The sequence below is a fragment of the Phoca vitulina genome, unplaced genomic scaffold (genome assembly GCF_004348235.1).
Source record: "Phoca vitulina isolate PV1807 unplaced genomic scaffold, GSC_HSeal_1.0 scaffold8, whole genome shotgun sequence".
NCBI lineage: Eukaryota > Metazoa > Chordata > Mammalia > Carnivora > Phocidae > Phoca > Phoca vitulina.
This window is the reverse complement of record NW_022589711.1, coordinates 36,597,164-36,623,742: the sequence shown is the minus strand read 5'-3', so window position 1 is coordinate 36,623,742 and position 26,579 is coordinate 36,597,164. Positions and strand designations below refer to the sequence as shown.

The following is a 26,579-nucleotide window of genomic DNA, read 5'->3' as shown; positions in this document are numbered from 1 at the left end:
TAATATACAATATCTGTTTTAAAAGATAAATATGAAATTGCTTCCTTTCCACAAATAAAATAAAAATTATTCATTAGACTTATATTGACTTAATCACCGAATAGGGCTAAGCATTTGGCAGTTTGATAAGCACGGTTGTACAACATACTACTACTTTGTATCCATTAGTCACCCTTCATTGTTATCTATGAAAATAGTGGAAATAAAAATACTCCACACTAGGGGCGCCTGGGTGGCTCAGTCCGTTAAGCGTCTGCCTTCGGCTCAGGTCATGACCCCAGGGTCCTGGGATCGAGCCCCGCATCGGGCTCCCTGCTTGGCGGGAAGCCTGCTTCTCTCTCTCCCACTTACCCTGCTTGTGTTCTCTCTCTGGCTGTCTCTCCCTGTCAAATAAATAAATAAAATCTTTAAAAAAAAAAAAATACTCCACACTAAACTCTTCTGTTTCATTATTTAATGCTTATGCCTCTATGTGAAAAAGCATAGGCTTTTAAAGATGTGTAAGACAGGGCACTTGGGTGGCTCAGTCGATAAAGCGTCTGCCTTCAGCTCAGGTCATGATCCCAGGGTTCTGGGATGGAGCCCTACATCGGGCTCCCTGCTCTGCGGGAAGCCTGCTTCTCCCTCTCCCACTCCCCCTGCTTGTGTTCGCTCTCTCGCTGTGTCTCTCTCTGTCAAATAAATAAATGAAATCTTTAAAAAAAAAAAAAAAGATGTATAAGACAACAACATCCCAAAACATTTTAACTTGAAATAAGCAAATTATATTGCAAGTTACATTACACTGAAAGTTAATCTTATCCCAAATCTTCATAATATCCAAAATAACATATGATTTCATGCTACATTGTTTTATATGCTATTTAATAACTCCTTCCTATTACAATATACACCTACTCTTGTTGCTTTCCATCATTTAAAAAAAAGCATGATACCTACTTTTATTTATTTATTTATTTGACAGAGAGAGACACAGCAAGAGAGGGAACACAAGCAGGGGTAAGTGGGAGAGGAAGAAGCGGGCTTCCCAAAGAGCAGGGAGCCTGATGTGGGGCTCAATCCCAGGACCCTGGGATCGAGCCCCACATCGGGCTCCCTGCTTGGCGGGAAGCCTGCTTCTCCCTCTCCCACTCCCCCTGTTTGTGTTCCTCTCTCGCTGTGTCTCTGTCTGTTAAATAAATAAATAAAATCTTTAAAAAAACAACAACAACAATGTGGCATACATAGTTGACTCACAGAGAAATCAACTCAATGATTATATATAAACTTTGCCTTTACTCACTTGATTCCTACTTTGAGGATAAAAAGTAAATGCAATTTACAACTAAGATTCCTATAGTCACAAATTGTAGGGTTTTCCACCCATATTTGTAAAAAATTAAAAACAAAACAAAACCCTGCTGTAGAAGGGGAAAAATCCAGAAAGTTAGCACAGGCAACCATCTGATCTAATGAGTCAGCAGTCTCTCCTCCATGCTACAGAACACTGCAGTGGCAAATCACAACACCGAGGCCCAGTTCTGTTTCTTCCATTTTACAAGGTCCTCTCTAAATTGCTACTGATTGATGCACTATACGGCAATTTCATTATTCCAGAAATAATGGGGGCTCTTGGGGGGCAAGTATGAGGTGTTATGTAAGAGCTATATACCAAGGTTCCAGGACAATATTATTTACATATAAAATCCTGGGGCACTTAATACTTCATTTTGTACACAGTTTACCTTCTTAGAAAAAGGCATCATAAATCTGTTTGATATTCTTATGGTTAGTCAAAAAGTTATAAAATTAAGTAGAATTCCAGCTAATAACATTACCTTGTATTTATAGAGTACAGTACTACATCATTTTGTGAAACTCGTTCCTATTTATTTAATCTACCCACCCAGCAACTCCATTAGAATGGTTTATGCAGCAGATGACTATGCTTAACTAGTTTCTATTTTTATCTTGCCAACAAAACCCTAAGTTGGCTCCAATTTTGGTAAGCCCATCAAGGTAATTCTAGTTTCTTTGAGAATAACTGGTTTGGAAATGAGCATATAATGATGTTCTGACCAATAAGAGGTAAGGCGAAGTCTGTTGGAAAGCTTGTGGAAATAATTTCTTTGCTCTTTTAAAAGATACAGACCATGAGAAATACTTTTTTCCCCTTGGGATGTGTTCACCTGCATGGGACGTGCAGCCAACTTGGGACTTTGTTGGAGCTAATCAAAACAAACAGGCCACTTTGCATCTGGGTCCTTGTTGCTTTTACTGGCCTACTAAATTAACCAACCCAAGAAGAAAGGAGTTTCAAGAATAAATATTTTTATGTTCTATATATTTCATATTGCTATTTAAAAAAAGAAGAATGGGTGCGCCTGGGTGGCTTAGTCAGTTAAGCGTCCAACTCTTGATTTCAGCTCAGGTCTTAATTTCAGGGTCATGAGTTCAAGCTCTGCATTGAGCTCCATGCTTGGTGTGGAGCCTACTTAAAAAAAAAGTTAAATAAATAAATAAATAAGAATGGATAGACCAAAATGTTAAGAATAAAGGCAACCATAGATCATTACTTAAATAGTTTACAAAAATTACTGAGATGGACAATAAGGAAATGTGCAGACAAAAGTGGGAACCAAAGAGTAGAGAAGTACAGAAAAATCACAGATGGCAAACCAGACTAACGGAATCAGGAAAAATTTATTCCTGCTGGAATAAAACTTTTTGAGAACATGCACACATACACCCCTCCATTTATCAAAATAAAGGCATTCCTGTAAAAGAAATAGTAAATATAAAAGCTAGGTGGACAATTAAGTGGGGGAATAGAATTCAAACTATCAGCTACATATGCTCTAGGTTTATTGACAGGCCTGCCCACAAACAATTTTTATAGCATTTCTAGAAATAAGCAATTAGATTCCTTTCACTTCAAATTTTTATAAATAAAATGGTACTATAGAGTGTGATAGTCCAAAGTTTTTAGCTAAGAAACCAAAATACTGTATTTACTGTATAAGTTCTATGGTATCAATTTATAGGCAAGAAGCCTATGATCAATGATAAGCCATTATATGAATATACTTGAATATCCCTGCTTTCAAGGAGCATGTTTATTATTTTCTGGCCCCTTCCTACACACAGCAAAGTACCTTGCACAGCAGTAACTTGATAAAAATGTCCAAAAATGAAAATAGATAATATTAACTACTATTCATCACGCACACATCACACTCCAGGCATTATGTTAAAAAATGGGCACATCTCATTTAACACTTAAGTCTTATGACACTGGTGGTGTTTGATTAGGAAATAGGTTTTGTGACTTAAGCCACCTACTCACGACAGAGCTATAGAGTGGTGAAGCCCAGATTTAGTCTGGTTTTAACGTGTAGGCATTTTACAACAAATCATTCAAAAGACCTTATTTCACCCAATAGCTCTATTACCTTTTCTTTTTTAAAACCAAGGGTACCTGTTTTTCATTAGTAGCTGACTCTATATTAGAATTACAAAGGTTATTATGTAGGCAAAAGGGTGATGAAGAAAAAAAGGTGACAGATCATTCACAAACTAAAGAATAAGTAGTAGAACCACCAAGAATTGACTGCTCCTAAGATATCCATCACCTAAAAAACTAAGATTCTTTTTTTTAAAAAAAGACTTATCTATTTATTTGGGGGGTTGGGAGGGGTAGAGGGAGAGAACAGGGAGAGAAGCAGACTCCTCACAGAGTGTGGAGCCTGATGCAGGGCCCGATCCCACCATCCTAAGATCATGACCTGAGCCAGAATCAAGAGTTGGATGCTTAACCAACTGAGCCACCCAGGTGTCCCCAAAAACTAAGATTCTTAAAGAACAGTGCAAATGCCATTATTTTATTAGTGCCTAGCTTTATAATACAAACCTAACCAACTGATTATAATAGCAAAGAAAGAAAGAGAGAGAGGGAGAGAGAGAGACGACTGTCATTGAAGTGCAAAATAAATGGGCATATCTAAGTGGAAAATGACCATCTTTGGAGCAAATAAGAATATTAATGAAAACAGACTCAATTTTGTTACTGTTAATAACAGGGAATAGTAGTGGAAACTTCCTGGTTAATAGGCTGTCATAAATTTGGAACAATGAAGTTACATAAATAGTACCTGAGTGAGAAATTCCTCTTATTTTTCTTACTTCTTAGAAAACTTAAACTGGAGTGTAAAAAAGTTCTAGTGAAGGGGTGCCTGGGTGGCTCAGATGGTTAAGCGTCTACCTTCGGCTCAGGTCATTATCTCTGGGTTCTGGGATCAAGCCCCATGTCAAGACTCCCAACTCAACGGGGAGTCTGCTCCTCCCTCTCCCTCTGCCTCTCCCCCTGCTCACGCTCTCCCTCTCTATCTGTCTCAAATGAATAAATAAAATCTTTAAAAAAAAAAAAAGTTCTAGTGAAGCTAACATTAATATCCCCTTTTGACTTTTTGTGAATTTTTAGAACATTTTCTCAATTTCAGGTTGAAAAAAATGAGTCCCTGAAGAAAGTCCTTTATTTGTACCCTAACTTACCTACGATGTAAAAGCCAAGAGAGCCAAATGATATAAATAGTAAAGAAAATAAGCATTACATACTTTTCTTTAAAATTTTTTTTCAAAAGCAACATGCTTATAATTTTTAAAATACTCAGAGGTAAGTCTCATCACTTAAATGTTGACTTATTTCTTCACTATTTTTGACATACTTGTAATCAATACTGTAATATATTCTCACATATTGTGAGAGTTCTCACATAAGTATCATCTTAAACTGTATAATATTTCATTAAAGGGATACCATAGCTTACCTAAATAATTATCCTTACTGGGTACCAAGACAGCTTCCCACGTTTTGCTATTTTTATCTTTTACAATTTGCTAGTATACTTTTATTGATTTTAACTTACTGACTGGGGGAAGCCAAGGTAAGGCAACCAATTAAGGATCCATAAGGATACTCTTCATGCTGATGTCTCAAAAGAGCAATTCTTAAACACACACACACACACACACACACACACTCCTACCTAGAAGTAATACCATATTTCATCTAATCTAAGATACCATCCATTTTTTTTTTTTTAAGATTTTATTTATTTATTTGACAGAGAGAAACACAGCGAGAGAGGGAACACAAACAGGGGGAGTGGGAGAGGGAGAAGCAGGCTTCCCGCCAAGCAGGGAGCCCAACGTGGGGCTCGATCCCAGGACCCTGGGATCATGACCTGAGCCGAAGGCAGACGCTCAACAACTGAGCCACCCAGGCGCCCCTAAGATACCATCAATTGTAACATACTCTTCTATTACACTCCAGAAATTGCAGGACAGATATTAATTTCACAGTTGTTAAAATGTGGGGGGAAAATGTATTTCCTAGAAACAATAATATACGGTATTAAAACTGAATACAGTACAGTAATATTTATACAGAAGGAGGTCAGACTTGTCCACCATCATTAGAATCAAGACTAAGAAATAGAAAAACAGATTTCTAAACTGCTAAAATGACTGTCTTTAAGTTTCTACAGTTTCAAGAGACCTTCATATTGTCTTGACTCAATTTATGCATAATTAAAAATTATTACCTAGTATTTTAGATCACTGCAGATTTAAAGTAACAAAATACCAAATTATTAGAGAGCTACACTCCAAGAATAAATAAAAAGTAGATAATGAAAGAGATTGTGAATTAAGGGTCATAAGAATGACCTATAACCATCAAGGAAAGATCAATTTGGGTTTATTATCTTCTAAGAAATATAGGAAGCAACTTGGCAATATGCAACAAGGCCCTTAAAATAAATGTTCAAACCCTCTGATTATAAATTGTACCTCTGGGAATATATTTGACATGTGGATAAGAATTTATTTACATATGTGTTTAACACTGCAAAAGTGAAAAACGAGAAATAGCTTGAAGATCTAATAACAAGGGGCACCTGGGTGGCTCAGTCAGTTAAGTGGCTGCCTTCCGCTCAGGTCATGCATGATCCCAGGGTCCTGGGATAGAGCCCCGTATCAGGCTCCTTGCTCAGTGGGGAGTCTGCTTCTTCCTCTCTCTGCTTGCTGCTCTGCCTACTTGTGCTCTCTCTCTGTCTCTCTGTCAAATAAATAAATAAATAAATCTTAAAAAAAAAAGATCTAATAACAAAATGAAGTTATTAGTTTATTTGAAATCCTACAGTCTTCTCCCAACCCCAGTGTATTTAATAATAATAATGAAATTTCTTGTGTTAAATAGTCTGCAAGTCCAAGTTCAGAGTACCAAGCACTGTCCTTAGCAAATTCTCTTCTGAGAGGACCCTTAACCTTCATGGCCTCTGAGCACTGCAATGGCTGTTTGGCTTTTGGATAGGTTGTCTCAGATAAACTGTGGCTGAAGTGACCATACCAATTAAAAAAAATGTCAGCGGTCATGTATGAGAATTATCCCCCCCTGCCTTTTTTTAAAGATTTTATTTATTTTTTGACAGAGAGAGACAGGGAGAGAGGGAACACAAGCAGGGGGAGTGGGAGAGGGAGAAGCAGGCTTCCCGCTGAGCAGGGAGCCTGATGTGGGGCTCAGTCCCAGGACCCTGGGATCATGACCTGAGCCGAAGGCAGACACTTAACGACTGAGCCACCCAGGCCGCCCTGAGAATTATCCCCTTTAAAAGTAATCAACCTAGAAAATTTTCAACTACTTAAAAAAAAAAGTCACTGCTCAAAATACTAAGAAACTTCTCTTAAAAACTGCCTACAATTACCGTATCACTCTTCTAAATGTTAATTAAGGAGAAATTTTCTGGATTGTTTTCCCAAGCAAACATATCACGAACAGCCAACCTGGCCAAATATAAGCAATACACATATCTGAGAACAATATACATAGTAGAGTCAGCACCAACAGTGTTGCAGTGAAAATGCTATTACATTTGTATTATAAAGTGATATTTATGTATTCAAATGGATCTGTCCTGTCACTTATTTCATGGATGGAATAGAAGAGATAGAAGGTTTACAAAGTGTACAAAGACAGATTAACCCAATGTTAAAAGAAGCATTACCATAAACAGGTTCACCTTCAACTCAGGAATTCATAAAATCTCTGCAGTGAAAATATGACCTAAAGGATAAAGTATGCACAGAAGTGGGAAAGAATGCTGCCTAGTATAGATTAGAAAACACTTTACAACATGGATTTAAAGGGATGAGTTTAGTCAAAAGTTCACAGACATTTCCAATTCAGAGGGCAAGAAGTTGCATTTCTAATGGTTTGCCTAGTATTCCATGATTAATAACAACTAGGGTTTATTGAACTAAAGTGGCTGTGGGAGAGAAGGATTTAATTACAGAAAGAAGTTTTCAATAGTATGGTTTGCTAAGGAATTAACTTCCAGTTCCTCCTGGTATGTGTTCCCGGTCTTCAATATTGCTCCTTTGTCATACTTGCTACTGCTGTAATTAAAAATCTGTGAACAGAGCTGTTCAATGTCTGTCTCCACTGCCAGACTGTAAATGCCAGGGAAACAGGGACTGTACCTGTTTCATTTACTGAGTACCCCAATTACATAGTAAAGCACCCTGACACATAGTAGACAACTACTAAATACTGCTCAGTGACAATACTGGCAAAGGCTGAGTGGGAAATGTTGAAAATCTTGAAATTTTAATGGTTATTTTGCTTATTATGAATGCTTGAACACCAACAGAACATCTATTCTACAAAGAATAGATAAAATCTCTATTGTTCTGCCTGGTATTATTATTTAAAATTCTATAAACATTGATTAGCTCAAAATGGCTATATAACACAGATATAAGTGGACAACTGACTTTTGACAAAAGTGCAAAGGCAATTCAGTGGGGAAAGTTAGTTTTTTAATAAGTGGTAGAACAAGTCTAAATGCAAATGCAAAAAAAAGGTACTTCAATCCATACCTTGTAGCATATACAAAAATAAACTGAAAGTGGATGGTAGACCTAAATGTAAAACCTAAAACCGTAAAACTTCCTTTGTGATCTTGGACTAGGTAGATTTATTAGATATAATACTCAAAACACAATCCATACAAGAAAAAATTGAGAAATTGTACTTCATGAAAGTTAAAAATTTTTGCTCTTCAAAATATTGTTAGAACAAAAAGCCAAGTTCCAGATTGGGCAAAAATATTTGCAAAGCATAAATGTAATAAAGGACATATCTAGAATATATTTTAAAACTCTCAAAACTGGATTAAAAAAACACAGTTAAAATGATGATCAAAGGATTTGAACATATACTTCACCAAAGAAAATATATGGATGGTAAATAACTACATGAAAGATGCTTAACATCACTAGAAAGATGCAAATTAAAAGCAAAATAAAATGCCACTCCACACATAATAGAATGGCTAAAATTAAAAAGACTGACCATAGGAAATGTTGGTAAGGATATAGAACTAGAACTATCATATACTGGTGGTAGGAATGTAAAATGACACAAGCATTTGGGAAAACAATTTGGCAGTTTCTTAAAAAGTTAAACAGACACCTAACATATGATCCAGCTGTCCTACTCCTTGGTATTTACCCATAAGAAATGAAAGCTTATGGGGGTACCTGGCTGGCTCAGTTGGTAGAGCATGAGACTTGTGATCTGGGGGTTATTAGTTCGAGCCACACACTGGGTGTAGAGATTACTTAAAAATAATAAGATTCTTAAAAAATACCTTAAAATAAAAACAATTTAAAAAAGAAATGAAAGCTTATGTCCAAAGACTTTTATATGGATGTTTATAGTAGCTTTATTCATAACAGCCAAAAAGTGGAAAGACAACCCTAATATCTATCAACAGATGAATGGATAAACAAATCGTGGTATAGTTATACAATGGAATAATACTCAGCAATGAAAAAAAAAAAGAAACACTGAAACGCTTAACAACCTGGAAAAAATCCCAAAATAATTATGGTAAGTAAAAGGCAGACAGAAAAAAAAAAAGGGTTCTATTTAGGTAAAATTTGAGAAAATGCAAACTAACCTACAGTGACAGGAAAAAGATCAATGGTTGCTTAGAAATGCATAGTGGGGAGGTATGGAAGGAAGGGATCACAAGGAAGCATGAGAAAAAACCTTTTGGAGGTAATGATATGTTCACTATATTGATTGCAGTGATGGTTTCACAGGTGTATACATATATCAAAACATCAAACTGTACAGTTTAAATATGTGTATGTCAATTATACCTCAATAAAACTATTTTTTTCAAAAGCACAAAGTATTAGTAATATGACTCCTATAGGGCATAAATGCTTACATAGTATATATCACATTCATTTTTGTTTTTACTTGTCAACTAATAATTATAAAAGACACATGGCTTATGAAACTCATAAGAGAATCTTAACCCCAGGAACATCACAGGGGGAACCATCAAAAACAGCCAAACAGGTTTTTGTCTGTTTGTTTAAAATGAATTTATGTGGCTCCTGATAAGGCTGTATGAGCACACTTCAATACTGTCAAGTTCAGCAAGTCCTGGGAATACTTAACAGCTCAGGAATACATTAGTCAGATATGCCTTTAAAGTACTTACTCATCTATGTTTTCAGAACAGAACTTAAGGCAATATCTTGGATGAGGATTTGGGAAAATCTTAACCCTATCTTGAATGAATTTTTGAAATATGAGGTATAGAAAGGTTTGTCTTCCAAGATGAAGGTTAAGCTCTAATATTTTGGATATCAAAGTTGCTATGGTTCAATGACTCATTCGGAGGATAAAGGTAGAGGGAGAGTTATTGTCTACTGTTTTATACTGCTCTAGTTTGAAGTAGAAATAGTTCACAATAAAGAATTGATAGCCTGTTTATCTCTGCCTCTTTATAGGTATTTCCCCCACCCTCGTTATCCAACAGTATCTTTGGGTGAGGATGAGATCATATTTAAAACACTCACATACACACACCCTGCTGAACAATAGCAAGTACTATAAATCTGCATTCAAGTACCGTAGGTACATTCGAGCACTGTAGGTACACTAAGCTGGGACCTGAGCAGATTCTGTATTTTAAGTGTCTGCTTTGGATCACATTAAAGAATTTGGTGTCAGTCAGCCTGCTTTTTGAATTAATGATAATTTTTTCCTTTTCTTGAAACCAATGAGACAGAGGACACTGAGCAGAAGTATATTTAAAACAATCTGTGGATGGGGCGCCTGGGTGGCTCAGTCGTTAAGCATCTGCCTTGAGCTCAGGTCATGATCCCAGGGTCCTGGGATTGAGCCCCGCATCGGGCTCCCTGCTCAGCAGGAAGCCTCCTTCTCCCTCTCCCACTCCCCCTGCTTGTGTTCCCTCTCTCGCTGTGTCTCTCTCTGTCAAATAAGTAAATAAAATCTTAAAAATAAATAAATAAATAAATAAATAAAACAATCTGTGGATGTTGTAACTCAGCTGAATAAAGCCCCCCCCCCCCCCCCCAATGCCCACTGCCTAATTCTTCATTACCTAAGACCAGGACTTACCGATTACTGAAAACCCATTTTTCACAAGAAAATACATAACTGTTCGTACATTTAGCTATCACATTCTCAATGGTCTTATTAATTGGCAATCTGATTCCCTATTTAATTATTTGAAAGCACTTACATAACTGTTTTGGTACATAAAATTGGCAACTTTCACAATTATTAACAATCATAGCATTTTACTCTTTTAATAATATACATTGACAATTGTAGCATTTTGCTCTTTCAATGGTACACATTCAAACTTCAATTTATAGCATTTCAACGCATAAATCACATAGGCAACACTGCAAATCATAACGAGAATACTTACCATTATTTGAAAGTAACAGGAAGTCCAAATGTCATACTTTGTTCTTACACTGACATTGCTACACTGAGTAGATATGATGGGTAGCCTATGCTATCACAAGATGGTAGATCACTCATAATTCAGGGATGCTAGAAATGTTCAAGGCATTTAGCTCCTCAGCTTCCCAAAGACTCAAGCTAAATGATTTGGCAGATTTCAGCACAATACTGAGGACAAATCTGAACTTTTGTTCATTGCTAAATTGGAGAGTAATTTGGCCATACCCACCAGATTTCAAAATGTACATATCCTTTGACCCAGTTCTTCCATCTCCAGGAATTTCCTTAATGTGTACAAAATGTCCTATTATCAAAATATTATAGCCTGTTCCTTATAGCAGCAAAAGTTTGTAAACATCCATTACTATGGAGACTAGTTAAATAACTTGTCATACTATTTATAGTATGTAATACTGTAATACTCGGCGATATTAAGATAGACTCTGGAAAGATGCCCTGGATTCAAATCCTGAGTCCTATTATGAATTGTGTGACATTGCTGGGCATTTAACCACCCCATGCCTAATTTGCTTCATTTATGAAATGGGGACAAATACAGCACCTATTTCATAAGGTTTCTGTGAGGCTTCCATGAATGAATACAACTAAAACATTAAGAAAAGTGCCTGGATCAGTAGTAAACTCTCAATAAATGTTACAAATGATGATGATGACACATTAGTACAATTGAATACTAGACTATTATTTAAAAGAATGATGTAGCTTTAACTGTACAAATGTGGAAAGATCGCCAAGATAACATTGCTAAGTGAAAAATGTAATGTCCAGAACAATGTGAAGAGGTATTACCTTTGTGAAAAAAAATAAGGATTGAGAAAGGAGAAAACACACACATATAAGTACATAATTTTTACTGCATTTGTACATGTATTATCCATTCAACTTGTTTAAAAATATTATTGAATGATTCAATGAGTGCTAAAACAAGCCAAGTAATAAAATTACTATATATACCTAACTGAACAAAGAGCATAGTAACTAAATAATAATGGCAAATATTTATATAGATCTTATGTGCCAATAGTTATCTAATCACTTTTCTTATATAATTCATTTAATCCTCACAACACTTAACAAAGTAAATACTCTTATCATCTTTATTTTAAAGCTGAGAAAAATTAAGAAAGATAAAAGCAACTTCCCCCAAAGTCACACTGCTAGGAAGTAGCAGAGCCAGGATGTGACCCAGTCTATTTCCAGTACTTATGCCCTTAACCTCCTTGCTATGTTGCCTCTCAATACTGCTTGAAAATTACTTATTTACATATATCCCAATTCTTTTCAAAAAGAAATTTGTATGTGTTGTGATAAAGAACATATATACTATCAAGTTAATAATACTGGTAATGAAAAGAGGAAAACAAAGAAGATGAACATGAGAAACAAATACAGATGCTTTAAGCATGCAACAAATCCAACTCTAAAGCATCTGCCTTTTTTTTTTTTTAAGATTTATTTATTTGTCAGAGAGAGAGAGCACAAGCAGGGGGAACAGCAGAGGGAGAGGGAGAAGCAGACTCCCCACTGAGCAGGGAGCCTGCTGCGGGACTTGATCCCAGGACTCTGGGATCATGACCTGAGCCGAAGGCAAACGCTTAACCAACTGAGCCACCCAGCTGTCCCTGACATTTTCTATTACAGCCTTAAACGATGTATTAACTTCAGTCTCTTAAAAGGACTGAAATAAAGTATTAAATAATTGTCAATGCTTTTAATTTTGCCTCTTTAAAGACCTTATTTGAGGGGCACCTGGCTGGCTCAGTGGGTAGAGCGTGTGACTCTTGATCTCATAGTCATGAGTTCAAGGCCCATGATGGCCGTAGAGCTTACTTAAAAAAAAAAAAAAAAAAAAAGAAAGATATTCTTATTTGAAGATTTCCTAAGGAGAGTTACTCATGTATCTAGTTTTTTGGGTTTTTTTAATTAACTAAAACTCAAATGTGGACTTTTCCTTATTATTTTGTCATATGATTAAGTCAGGTGATATACCCCATATTTGTGCAATATGCTCTGTATCTCCCAGGCATAAAGAATTTCTGGAAAACTTAATAACTACAACAAAAATAAAAGGTATATTTGCAACCCAATCTGGTAATGCCTAGCATTTCCCTGCACATTTTTTTTTAAGATTTTATTTAGTTATTTGACACAGAGAGAGAGAGAGAGAGAGAGAAAGAGCACAAGCAGGGGGAACGGGAGAGGGAGAAGCAGGCTCCCTGCTCAGCGGGGAGCCTGATGCAGGGCTTGATCCCAGGACCCTAAGATCATGACCTGAGCCGAATGCAGACACTTAACCGACTGAGCGACCCAGGTGTCCCTCCCTGCACATTTTTAATGACAATTTCTTACTGAATACACAATGGTTACCACCTATACAAAATTAAGGCAAACTTATGGAGTTACCAGGATAATTTATACACTTTCCCCTCCGACATGAGAATAAATGAGTCAAAAAATATTTCAGATAATTGCCATTTCTGGTAATTTCAAGTGGTATTTTCCTCCTTACTAATTCCTTCTTTGCCCTATCAGAATGTTTATTTTTTTTTAATGTCAATGGTTTTGTTTTTTGTAATTACAGAAACACTATGTTCATTATAAAAAATAAAAACACAAAAATCTAGAAAAGTGTAAGGACGAAAGTAAAAATCACCTGAAATGCCCATCCAACCACTCTGAGATGGCTACCAAACATTTTGGTGACTATCTTTTCCTGCAATTCATCTTCTATAGACACGTGTAAACAGTTTTACATGCATATGTTATTGCGGGTACTCTTTTTTCTTTCCTTCTTTTTTCTCTTGCTTATTTCCTCCTTCCAATGTTAACAACTGTTTAAGCACACACACACACACAAAAGTGTTTTTTCAACTGTTTTACAAAAATGGGATCTCATTACATAAATTTCTCTAACTTTGCCTTTGTCACTTAAGATACATGATGGAGATCCTTTCAACTCATCAGTATAGATTTAACTCCTATTTTTTAATAACTTGAAAGATATTCCATGATATGCCTGTGCCATGATCTATACAATGATACTCCTATTGACAGATATTCCCTTTGTTCCCAGGTTTTGCTATTATAAAACACTGCTGTAATCAACATTCACGTAAATGCTTGCCTGTCTTTCTTTCCTTTTTTTTAAGGTTTTATTTATTTGAGAGAGAGAGTGCACAGGAGCAGAGGGGCAGAGGAAGAGGGAGAAGCAGACTCCCCATTGAGCAGGGAGCCCGACAAGGGGCTCAATCCCAGGACCCCGGGATCATGACCTGAGCCCAAGGCAGACACTTAACCAACTGAGCCACCCAGGTGTCCCAGCTTGTCTTTATTTCTAAGGAAAAGACGCCACAGAGTGGGACTGCTGGATGGAAGAATATATATTTTCAATATTAACAGATACTGCCTGATTGTTTACTAAAAAGACTGTAACAATTCACATCTCCACTGATATCCTATGAGAAAATCCTTTACCGCAGATCCCTACTAGCAGTAGGTTTACCACTTAATTTTTGCTAGTCAGAAAAGAATATTTCATTGTTAGCATATCGATTACTAGTGAGGTTTTTAATTTTTTTTTAAAGATTTTATTTATTTATTTGACAGAGAGAGACACAGAGAGAGCAGGAACACAAGCAGGCTTCCCGCTGAGCAGGGAGAGGGAGTGGGAGAGGGAGAAACAGGCTTCCCGATGAGCAGGGAGCCCGATGCGGGGCTCCGTCCCAGGACCCCGATGCGGGGCTCCGTCCCAGGACCCTGAGGGATCATGACTCCAGCTAAAGGCAGATGCTTAACGACTGAGCCACCCAGGCGCCCCAACTAGTGAGGTTTTATGTCTTTTTTTTAAGTTTGTTGAATGGATTTCTCTTCTATGAAGTTCTGATCACATGTTTATCTATGTTTCTATGGTATGGACTTTTACTTAATATGTAATAATTCTTACAAATGTTAACTCTTTAGCTGTTATACATATTTCAAACACTTTTTTTTCCAATCTGCCTTTTGTCCTTTATCTTTGCCATTGGAAACTACTACATCTAGACTGTATGTACAAAGAAAATTCAGGGGATTGGTATTTCAAATATTTTATTGTTTACATTTATGCTTTTAATCCCTCTGAAATTATTTTGTGCCTATGCTGCAAAGCAACAGCTCCATTTTATTTTCTTCTAGGCAGGTAAGTTGTGTCAGTTACATTTACTATATATGTGCCATTTTATCCCAGTGGATTGAAATAGAGCTTTGTCATGTATTAAATTCCTTTATATGCTGGGATTTACTTCTGCTTTTAAAATTTTGCTGTGCTTATGTAAGCCTAAGAATACATCTGCAGTGATAAAATTAAATAATTTATTTAGTTATCTGGATAAATTGAAACATTTTCACTTAAGACATTCAGATAATTAAGAAGAAATCATTATTTAAATGTCTTAATTCTCCATATCAAATTAAAAAAAATTTTTGCTGCCCAAAGCAATGACTATTGATTGTAGAAATTCACATACACAAAAGGAAGAGTAATAAATTCTAAATATTTCTTTAATCTCCTAACCTAGAGATAATCACTTATTTTGATACATTTCCTTCCAACTTTTCCAATACGAATATATAATCACTACTACATAGTGTTTTTTTTATCATGCTCTTTCTTCAATTTTACAAATATTTTCCAAATTAATTAGTCTTCTCCATTTTACTTTTAAATAAACACTCCTTTTTTAAAAATTAAAGAAATAACTAAAACAAAACATAAAGTCTGGTTGTTTTTCATTGCTCAAATACATTTGGAGCTCTTTTGCATCATACCAGGCATTATCCATTTTATTTTCAATGAAATATGCTTAACTATTTTTCAGAAAAGAAACAAAACATGACATGTTGTAGGCATAATTTTTAAAAAGGTTTATCACTGGGGCGCCTGGGTGGCTCAGTCAGTTAAGTGACTGCCTTCAGCTCGGGTCATGATCTCAGGGTCCTGGGATCGAGCCCCACATTGGGCTCCCTGCTCGGTGGGAGGCCTGCTTCTCCCTCTCCCACTCCCCCTGCTTGTGTTCCCTCTCTTGCTGTCTCTCTCTGTGTCAAATAAATAAATAAAATCTTAAAAAAAAAAAAAAAAGGTTTATCACCCAAAAAACAGTATTATAGAGAGCATTAAGATTCAAAACTGAAAATTTTTTGATACCAAAAAAATAGCACAGGTTACATCTGAAAATACCTATGAATACCAATTTTTAAAAACAGTCTAATCATGGTTGTAAAATTTATTAAATAGAGCTAACTACAAACAATATAAAGGGGAATTTTAAATAAATTAGTCATAGATAATTTTATTCACAGTAGTTAGCTAATTTTAAAAACAGCCTTGATAGTTTCAAGTAAAAAGAAATCTATACTGTGAATATATATATCCATTCCAGTTCTCTTTATAAATACATACACACAAAAACATATATATGTATACATATGTATTTACTATACATACAATATGTATATACTATATGCATAAAGGAATACTTATACAAACCAGAGTCACTTTCATTTCACAATAGGAAAAAACAGAATTGTAATACTTTTAAAGTTTCTACAGAAGGAAGTTAAATGGAAAACACTGACCACAATTTATTTCACCAAAATACAGAAGTTGACATTACATTCAATAATCTCATAAAATCTCTCCTTAGAACAAATGAGTATGAGTAATAAATTTTTCAGGATTAAAGTGAAACATAAACTCATGATAACTATACTTCAATTACTGTTTAATTTACTGGTATTTTCCAATATAAAACCACTAATCTTTGTGAATCATGAATTTAGAAGGGAAAATTTTTTACTGCAGCTCATGTCCCTGTTATAATCTCTACATTCCCCTGTCTACTTCATATGAGGACAAAAATGAGATATAAAGACATGTAAAATAAAAGGCAAATTTTTTAAACATAAGCATAAACTCAAAAGTCCCTGCTCTATAGCTCTGTACAATTTTAATACATTTCTATAACCCACTATAGAGATAAAAATTTAGAAAGAGAAGAACTACCTCCTTAAATTGATTCCACATATTAATAATCATAAGCTTTGGAAAATTTATATAAAAAATATTAAGTCACTGCAGTTGCCAAAATAATGGGACTAATAATGTTGATATTTCTCAGCTTCTATTGATAAATCTGTTTTAGAATCTTTGCTCTAAGTGCATTTTTCTAGTTCTTCTATTTTTTAGTAATAACCTCAACAAATTCTATTTGTTTCTCTACATCCCAAACCTGTTCCTCAATTTTAGAGGATGCCTTAAGTCTCCTTTAAAAATTCAGTATATAGGAGGCGCATGGGTGGCTCCATCAGTTAAGTGGCTGCCTTCGGCTCAGGTCATGATCCCAGGACCCTGGGATCCAGCCCCACATTGGGCTCCCTGCTCAGCTAGGAGCCTGCTTCTGCTCCTCCCCCCAGCTCATGCTCTTTCCGCTCCCTTGCGCGCTCTCTCTGTGTCTTAAGTAAATAAAATCTTTAAAAAAATTTTTTCAGGGGCACCTGGGTGGCTCAGTCGTTAAGCGTCTGCCTTCGGCTCAGGTCATGATCCCAGGGTCCTGGGATCGAGTCCCACATCGGGCTCCCTGCTCGGCAGGAGGCCTGCTTCTCCCTCTCCCACTCCCCCTGCTTGTGTTCCTGCTCTCGCTATCTCTCTCTCTGTCAAATAAATAAAATCTTTAAAAAAAAAAAAATAAAAAAACAAAATGTTTAAAAAAAAAAAAAAAAAAAAATTTTTTCAGTATATAAAACCAAACCAGATATGAGTAAAGTTAACAAAAATTTACAAAGTATGTACTAGGCCCCCTGTATTCATGATATAATTTATAATTTAATAGCACCTATGGGATAAACTTAAATATGAGAAAAGTTAAGCTTAGATTAAATAAACTATCCAAGGTCACACATCCTAAATAAGTGGTAGGGCCAGAACCTGAACCCAGGTCTGTATGATTGGGAAATCTATTCTCATAAAGTCTACAGTATATTGCTTTACATTTAAATACCACTTAGTTTTTAAAATACTTTCACATAGATTACCTAGGGTTTATCTCACTTGAACTCACAATACCCTTGAGAGGAAGATTTCTCAAGTATCAAATCCTAAGCCTCCACTCCCAACTTTACTTTAAAAAGCATGTAACTAAAGCGGCAAGGCTGAACACTCATCCTCTGATTTTTATTCTAGTGCTGTATCACTTGTAGCCTACACAGAGCCACATTTTTTTAAAATTTTATTTTATTATGTTATGTTAATCACCATACATTACATCATTAGTTTTTGATGTAGTGTTCCATGATTCATTGTTTGCGTATAACACCCAGTGCTCCATTCAATACGTGCCCTCTTTAATACCCATCACCAGGCTAACCCCTCCCCCCACCCCCTCTCCTCTAGAACCCTCTGTTTCTCAGAGTCCATAGTCTCTCATGGTTCGTCTCCCCCTCCGATTAACCCCCCTTCATTTTTCCCTTCCTAGTATCTTTTTTTTTTAACATATAATGTATTATTTGTTTCAGAGGTACAGATCTGTGATTCAACAGTCTTACACAATTCACAGTGCTCACCGTAGCACATACCCTCCCCAGTGTCCATCACCCAGCCACCCCATCAGAGCCACATTTTGACAACTCATTCTTCTTCCCTTCTCTTCCATATTTGGATGATAACCATACCTACTAGTAAACATATACGCTGTGAAAATAAGTTGATCACTGCATTAATAAAGTCTACGTTTCTGTCTATCCATGATTTGGATGGTTATTATTACCAATTTATATTTGAAAACTAATACCTAGTACACAACTTTAGAAGGAGCTATGATTTTTAAGAGGTTTAAAACTAGTTTAACCTTCCTAACTGTCAAACATTCATCCAATAAATAAATAAATAAAATTTACTAAAGACTCATCAGGTACTTCAGCATCCTGGTTCTAAAGACAACAGTAGAGTCACTAGCCTTGAACTCCTAGAAGCTTTATGGTTTACTAAGGAACAGCCCAGCCAACAGTAATCAAATACAATGTGCTAGAAGTGAAAATAGAAGAACAAAAAATACTGTGTGTGCTATAGGACTAAGGGGCTAGTTCTGCCAATAGGGGGACAAAGCATTTTTGGTGGTGCTGATAATCTATAAAGGCAGAGAAATGTTAAGAAAGACTTCGACCTCAGAGTAAGCAGTGTCAGGGTCCTTAACACAAAAACTCTTGTGGGTCAATTACTGTTGGGACTACAGCACAATTCCCTAATGAATGTTAAGGTTTTTCCATGTAATATTCATAAACTGATAAAAAGCTAGTTTCAGGGGCGCCTGGATGGCTCAGTCAGTTAAGTGTCTGACTCCTGATTTTGGCTAGGGTCATGATCTCAGGGTTGTGGGATCAAGCCCCAAGCCTCGGGCTCTGCACACTCAAGCATGGGCTCTGCTTAGCCCTCTCTCTCTGCTCCTACCCCAGCTCTCTCTATCTCTAAAATAAATAAATAAAATCTTAAAAAAAAACAACAAAAAAAGGCAAACTAGTTTCAGAAATGGCTTTCTAGCTTCAAATCACTTGTTTGTGTATGAATTATGCATAATGTTAAAGCTCTTTTTCACACTCAACTTTAATAGCAATTTAGTCACCAATTCCTGCTGCTAATTTCATTAGTGGTCTAAGCTACTGCTTTCAGAGTTCCCTAAAATTGGGGAAATTGTGAAGTAAAACTGCAGACTCATTCACAACCTCTTTCATATTGACATCTTCCCCTCTAGGATTCAACGCTCTTTAGCTGGTTTTTCTCTTTCCTACTTTGGTCTCACCCAGACAGGACTGGTTTGGACTTCCAGAGCTTTTAAAAAATGTGGCTTATTTGGTGGAATGTCACCTGGCCAATGAAGCAACACTGCTTATGTTTTTCTCTCCTCTAGAGATCAGAGACCATCACTCTGGAGCAAACTAATGGATGAAACTATATTTATTTTGGTAGCGGGCATGGCTACATAAACATACCAGTAGACTAGGACCATAGCTAAAACTGTAAATCCAGGATAGTGGTCTTATTTATTACATAGGGAAAGCAAGAAACATTTTTTAAAGTTATGTTTTCTAGCAAGGAGCATCAGTAGGTCAGTTTTTCTATTTTGAACTTACTATAAAAATATTTTGTTAAATTAATATTACACTAGAATTTTAACCTTTTGTTCCCCTTAACAAAATCAGTTTATTGTAGAGAATTTGGATGATACAGAAAAACAAAAACAAATCAGTCACATCCACTACTCAAAGATAAAGAATTCCATCTTCCTCACTTTTCAGCCGTCTTTCTTTTTTTTTTTTTTTTTTAAGATTTTATTTATTTATTTGAGAGAGAGAGAATGAGAGACAGAGAGCATGAGAGGGAGGAGGGTCAGAGGGAGAAGCAGACTCCCTGCCGAGCAGGGAGCCCGATGCGGGACTCCATCCCGGGACTCCAGGATCATGACCTGAGCCGAAGGCAGTCGCTTAACCAACTGAGCCACCCAGGCGCCCTCAGCCGTCTTTCTAATGGATTCTTTTATTATGTTGGCTAGAAAACTACAAGGTTTAACAAAGGATATGACTTTCCAGATTTTAAAAAAGTGTAATTTAAATTTTAAAAATCATAATTTCTGTAAGGTCTTTCAATTTAAAAGAACCAGGGGACTTTCTGAGTTTGCAGTATAAATAAAGGAGTTTAACCCCAAACTGAAAAACACTCTTCCCTAAAGCACATTGTTTAGGGTCAAAACACTGGTTACTACATTATATATGAAGTGGGAGTACATTGGGCTGGGCAAAAACCTAAGCAAAATAATTCTGTATTTTCACAAAACACTATTCATCAAAATCTGAAGAAATCACTTGGAGTTATACAAATTGGAAAGCTAAGGAGTAATATAAGTGCTACTTAATATAAATTTACCACTGGTCAAGGAATTGATTGGGAACAGCAATTCAGTAGGATTTCAGGTAGAAAGGACAAAAGAGAATGTCAAAGGCAGAAAATATGAAGTAAGCGATATCTTGACTTAACCTTCTTACCTCTAAGTTTAAGGTCAAATTGGTTTCATTTATTTCCAGCCCAATCAGTTTCTTAAGAATTACTTCCCTGTCGGGGAAACCCAGTCACTTTTCCATAAGCTAGTCTGGGTCTCCTGCAGAGCACGAAACCGCAACACCATCATCTTTCAACGCCTCCCCATTCAATTGAGACTGTCGCATTACCAACACCTCCTGTTTTGAAGCCAATACATCTTTATTCTTTCAACTGTTTTCTCCCTTCCTGCACCATAAAATCAGAGAAAGGTAAAAGGCCTGTTTTTACCCTTCCAGGCCCAACCAAATTCTGTGAACATCTACAGAACGCCTCACACAGGGAGGTCAGATTAAAAACTCCGAATTACTGAGAAAGCGCATTCGGAGCAAGCTTTACAGTGACTCCGCAGTGAGGGCCACATCAGTGGCATTCTCTCCCAAGCCTGTCTCACCGGAGACGCCTCTGCCTCCAGGGTTTTTCCTACCTCCCAGCTTCCCAGCCCAAGGCTGAAGACCGAGCAGGGCCTCTGCAAAAGAATGGGCTTTGGAGAATAAGACCTGGAGACTACTGCGGACCCTGAGAAATGGCTGAACCAAACCCACTACCCGAAGCCCCAAAGACTCCGAATAGAGAACCATAATGGCCGCACTCATCCCCAAACCCGGGAAAGGTGGACGTCTCACCCCTAAGTGGCGGGGGCGACCACAGTTGGGGAAGCGAGGGTCAGAACTGGAAAAAAGAGCTTCCTAGCCAGTGCAGGATGACAGCGGGGAGGAAGCCCCGGACAACAGAGGCCGCCGTTCACACTTTCTCTTCTCTTCCCACCCCCTCTCCTATTCCCACCAGTCGCCGGTTACCGGTCGCCGCTCACCTACCGGGGCGCGAGGTGCAGAAACAGTAGCGATCACGGACCAGAGGCTCTGTCACTGCGGGAGGGGAAGTCTTCAGCTGCAGAAGGGGGCGGGCCTAGACAGTCACGTGACCTCGAGCTCCGCCGACCGCCCCGAGGCAGGCGTGCTGCATTTCGAGGACCTGTATTTTTGCGAATAGTTTTAACATTAACTTTCTTGAGATTAAATCAGAGAAAAAACAAAAATTTCACAAACATTGTGTCGTAAAGTGTAATGTAGAGGGCGTGCGTGAAATGGGTTAAAGTGCATTGCTAAGGAAGTGACGTTTATGCTATGGTCTAGGGACCGGAAATGGCGACGACGTTCTGTCCCACAGTGGCCCGCCGGTAAAATACCAGGCTTAATCCCAGGCAATCACATGATCTCAAAACTTGGATCGTGCTGGACAGAAGCCAAGTTATCCAGCCGATTGTTAATTACGTTGGTCTCAAAAACATCTCATTTGTTTGAGTCTACCACAGATTTCTTTACATTTAGAAGAACCATCTTTATAAAATCTTATTAAGAGACAGCGTTTGAAGGTCATTCTGGAGACTACCAACTGGAAGAACGAGACCGGGTCGGGGAAGATCGATCTTGCTAAAATTGGAGAAGAGAGGGAGGGGTGGAAAAATCCGGATTTTACCGCCAGGGCCTACCAGGCAAGCCCCACAAGTAGTGTCGTAAGGGATGGGAGGAGAAAGATGACGCCAGAGGCCACAGCCCAGTAGGAAAATGGAGGTCCTGAAGTGGAGGGGGAAGGGTGCGCGGAGACCAGCAGTGCGGCTGCGCGCGAGGCGGCCGGCGCGCCGGCGCGCAGAGGGGGCGGGGTGAAAGGTCACAGCGCGGCGGCGGGTCTGGCTGGCGGCTGCGGCGGGCGGGAGTGGATTGCCCGGTGTGCACGTGTGGAGAAGCGGCGGCACAGCGCGGCGGCGGGAGACATCCCCGCCCCCTTCGGAGACGCAGGGCTGCGCTTGACTCTCGCGGCCTCCGTCACCCGCTCAGCTCCCTGCCCTAGGCGGGGAGGCCGGCTTGTGGGGGTTGAGTGGCCCGAGCTGAGGGCGCGGAGAGCTCAGGGCGGCGACGACAACGGCGTTGATATCGGTGGTAACAACGGCCTCAGCAGGCGGGGAAGATGAAAGGGTGAGGAAGGGCAGCCGGGCAGGGCCGGGCCGGCGGGGAAGAGGGGCTGCGAAGACGGGGAGAGACTCCGGGCGAAGACCCGGCGGAGGGAGATTTCTGGGCTTCTCTCTCTTCAACGGAGGGGGCGGATGCTCGGCGCGGGGCTGTTGGCGGGCTGAAGGGCCAGCAGAGGCAGGACCCGGGGAAGCCAGGATTTCGGCCCGGAGGACGAGTGTGGGTTGAACGGAGACTAGCAGCTGAGTGGGGGAACAGGGAAAAGCTCTTGTGAGGCGCCTTGGGTCTCCTACCCGGGAGCGGACGGCTGAGCCACCCCCGGCCCACCACTCCAACTGGAGTGGACTGGTTGTCCTCTTCAGATCCATGCTCAACCTTAGGACCTGCGGTCTTTGACACCTTTCAGTCTTATTCACACTTGGGAGTTCTGCAGAACCTTCTGGAGGGAGAAAGAATTGGAATAAAGAGCATGGAGATGAGTATTAAGAGCTAGTGACTCAACTGGATTTGGGTTGGGTCAGAGCGAGTGGAGGAGGGGGAGAGAGCGTGAGCTCTGTAGTCTTGGGGTGCCAAAATGTTTAAGGAAGTATTGTTGATCAATAGGTGGAGCTATTGCTCCAGTAGTTTGCTACTGCCCCTGTGCTGTGGGGGTGGGGGAGGTCCTTGATTACTACTACGAAGCTTTTTTCAGGTGATTAGCAAAATTAATATTTTTTCAGTTTCCCTTTTGGATAAAATTAGGGATTATTTTGGTTCAACTACTTCCATTTGGATATCACCATACTATTAAATTATATACTATTAAAATATTAATTACATAACACGGTGTTTTAAAATATTTCCTAGATTAGCCGTTTTGGAGCTCTCCTTTTATCAATGTTAAAAGCTTTCTGAGATGGCTGAATTTTTTTCTATTATAGCAAGTCAGTTAAAGAATTGTTACTATGTGTTGAGTTAGTGAAGCATTTCAAACTGTTCAGCCTTTTGAGGATGAAATAAAAGTCAGTCTTCGAAATAATCTCATGCTGCCTAAAACAAGGCTCTCGGTGTGTATATGTGATTGGAGTCGAAGAGGTCCAAGAAGGGTTAATTGGCCTTAGGTCTGTACATGATTCCTTACTCTGATTTTGCTTTAAATATTGGAAATTGATTCTAATGCTGAATTGTGTGTTTTACATTAAATTCAGAAATCGTGAAATTTTCATAGTACCTGCACTATATTAAACATCAAGTTCTGAAGTTCCGATCAGGATACTAATTGAGGTATGAGAAGTATTTGCAGCACTTAAATCATGATCTAGGAAGTTTGGCTATTTTATTTATGATCCAGTATAATTTAGTGAGATTTTTCTTTTCCCTTGAACATGGGTGCTTTCTCTTACTTCTTTATTCTTTTTTTTTTTTTTTTAAGGTTTTATTTATTTGATAGCAGGAGCAGGGGGGAGAGGGAGAAACAGACTCCCTGCTGAGCAGGGAGCCCTGGGGGGCTGGATCTCAGGACCCTGGGACCATGACCCCAGACAAAGGCAGACGCTTAATGGACTTAGGCACCCAGGTGCCCCTCGTTTTTTATTCTTATCAGCACACGATACTTCTCATCTTGTTCTGTTAGAGTACTAAAAATGAGGCTGAATAGTTCCCGAGTTGAGACTGCATGGATTTATAAAGGAGGACTTCCAAGAAATTATTCTGGGTGTTTAGATCCAAAATCTTTGGTCTAGCTCAGTCTTGCTAGGGTGTAATGTTCTTTCTGATACCTAACTTGGCAATAGAAATGGGGTCAAACAGTGGTATTATTCACAATCTACCTTCAGTTAATACACTCATGAGGCATTATCTTTTTGCTTAAAATGGTGATTTATGTGTAACAATGGTGATTTATTATTCTGGGGATGGTGGCAAATCCCCAGAAACGAGTAACTGGCCAAATCTAGAGGAAATTTATAGTTACTGAATTTGTACCGCAAGCCAGCAACTATCCCCGAAATGAAGGAGTCTTTAAGTCTAGTTCCTATCACTTATGATTGGAAACTTAAAGTTGTGTTCCTTTTTTTTTTTTTTTTTTAAGATTTATTTATTTATTTATTTGACACAGAATGAGAGAGAGAGAGAGAGAGAGAGAAAGCACAAGCAGGGGGAGGGGCAGGCAGGCAGAGGGAGAAGCAGGCTCCCCGCTGAGCAAGGAGCCAGATGTGGGGCTCGATTCCAGGACCCTGGGATCATGACCTGAGCCGAAGGCAGCCGCTTAACCAATTGAGCCACCCAGGCACCCCTTAAGTTGTGTTCCTGATGGTAAACTTTTAAGATGATTTCACAGGAATAGTCCCTTTAACTTCCCAGATGAAGAACTACCAGGTAAGATGGGACTTCAAAACTTTTTCCATTTCTAAGTCTTATATTTAAGGCACAGAAAAAATGAAGGCAATAGACATTATTTAAAAAGATTCTAAGGTCCTTTAGTTCAAAGATTTGTATCACCATGCACAATGTGGTTAGCATTATAGTCCTGACTCTTGATTTGGAAAGGCCTGTGAAAATGAAACCGTGGTCCTGATTATATATTTTTGTATGAAATTTTATTTGCTAAGTGTTTTACTGTATATTGAGCTAACTCTATAAGTTGAATAGAAATACCTAAAATTCGAAACATGAAGAACTTCTAACTCTAAATCAATCTACTATTTAAATGTTTTATGTCATTGCCTATATTGCCTATCATTTTCAAACTTTTCAAACTTACTTTAACTGATTTTTCTTCATATTTATACTTTGTTTTTGTTAGTAATAGCAGTAGGACATTCCATTGTGTTGGCATGTATTTGCCTTTCCTCCATAGTAAGTAAATATCCAGTTTTTAATTACTGCATGTATTTATATGCATGGTCGAGAAACTTGAGGGTATATTACAAGATGTTATTTCCTTTGTACTGAAGCTGCTTGTTTTTATGGACCAGGGATGTTGTAGGTTGAATTTGTGGATGGTAAGCTGATAATTTTTATCTATTATTCTCTAGGGAAGGTGATCTTCAAGCAAGAGGTCACAGCCATGACTGAGATGGCAATATAACTAGTCAGTATGATAGAGAGTAAAACTGAATCCATATACCTTTGAATTGTAGCAAAGAGGTATAAATTAGTTCTAATAAAAGTGTCTTTAGCGGCGCCTGAGTGGCTCAGTCTGTTGAGCTTCTGGCTCTGGATCTCAGCTTGGGTTTTGATCTGGTTGGGAGTTCGGCACCATATTGGGATCTATGCTGGGCGAGGAGCTTACTTAAAAAAAAAGAAAAAGTCCTTAACAAAATATGAATACATGCAAAGTAAAGATGGGAAAGTAGATAATAATATAATACAATATATAGAATGGTGCAGTTCAAAATAGGAGATTCTGCAGTCAAAAGAATCTATGTTGAAGTATGGTTATCTCTGACAGCACATGGACTGGGAAGGAGCACAAGAGAGTTTTCTGAAGTGCTAGAAATATTCTCTAACTTTACTTTGGATATCGATTGCATAGATGTATACATATGTAAAAAAGTCAGTGAGCTGTGAACAAGATTTGTGCTCTTTACCATACATATTCTATACTTCGGTAAAACAGGTGGTTTTTTTGGTTTTTTTAAGGTTGTACTGC

General features: G+C 38.1%; 2 protein-coding genes across 3 annotated transcripts in view; one reads left to right on the top strand and one right to left on the bottom strand.

Annotated features, from left to right (window-relative positions):
- ATP6V1A (ATPase H+ transporting V1 subunit A) overlaps window positions 1–22,027 on the bottom strand; it is a 60,374-nt gene extending 38,347 nt beyond the window's left edge. The window contains exon 1 of the mRNA XM_032406560.1: window positions 21,797–22,027. The gene's annotated coding sequence lies outside the window, so the exon portion shown is untranslated. The remainder of the gene's footprint in view (window positions 1–21,796) is intronic.
- Window positions 22,028–22,641: 614 nt separating this feature from the next.
- Window positions 22,642–26,579, top strand: part of NAA50 (N-alpha-acetyltransferase 50, NatE catalytic subunit) — a 28,532-nt gene continuing 24,594 nt past the window's right edge. For both annotated transcript variants that reach the window (XM_032406558.1, XM_032406557.1), the window contains exon 1: window positions 22,642–22,954. In XM_032406558.1, the coding sequence (XP_032262449.1) occupies window positions 22,947–22,954 (8 nt within the window). In that variant the 5' untranslated portion in view covers window positions 22,642–22,946. The remainder of the gene's footprint in view (window positions 22,955–26,579) is intronic.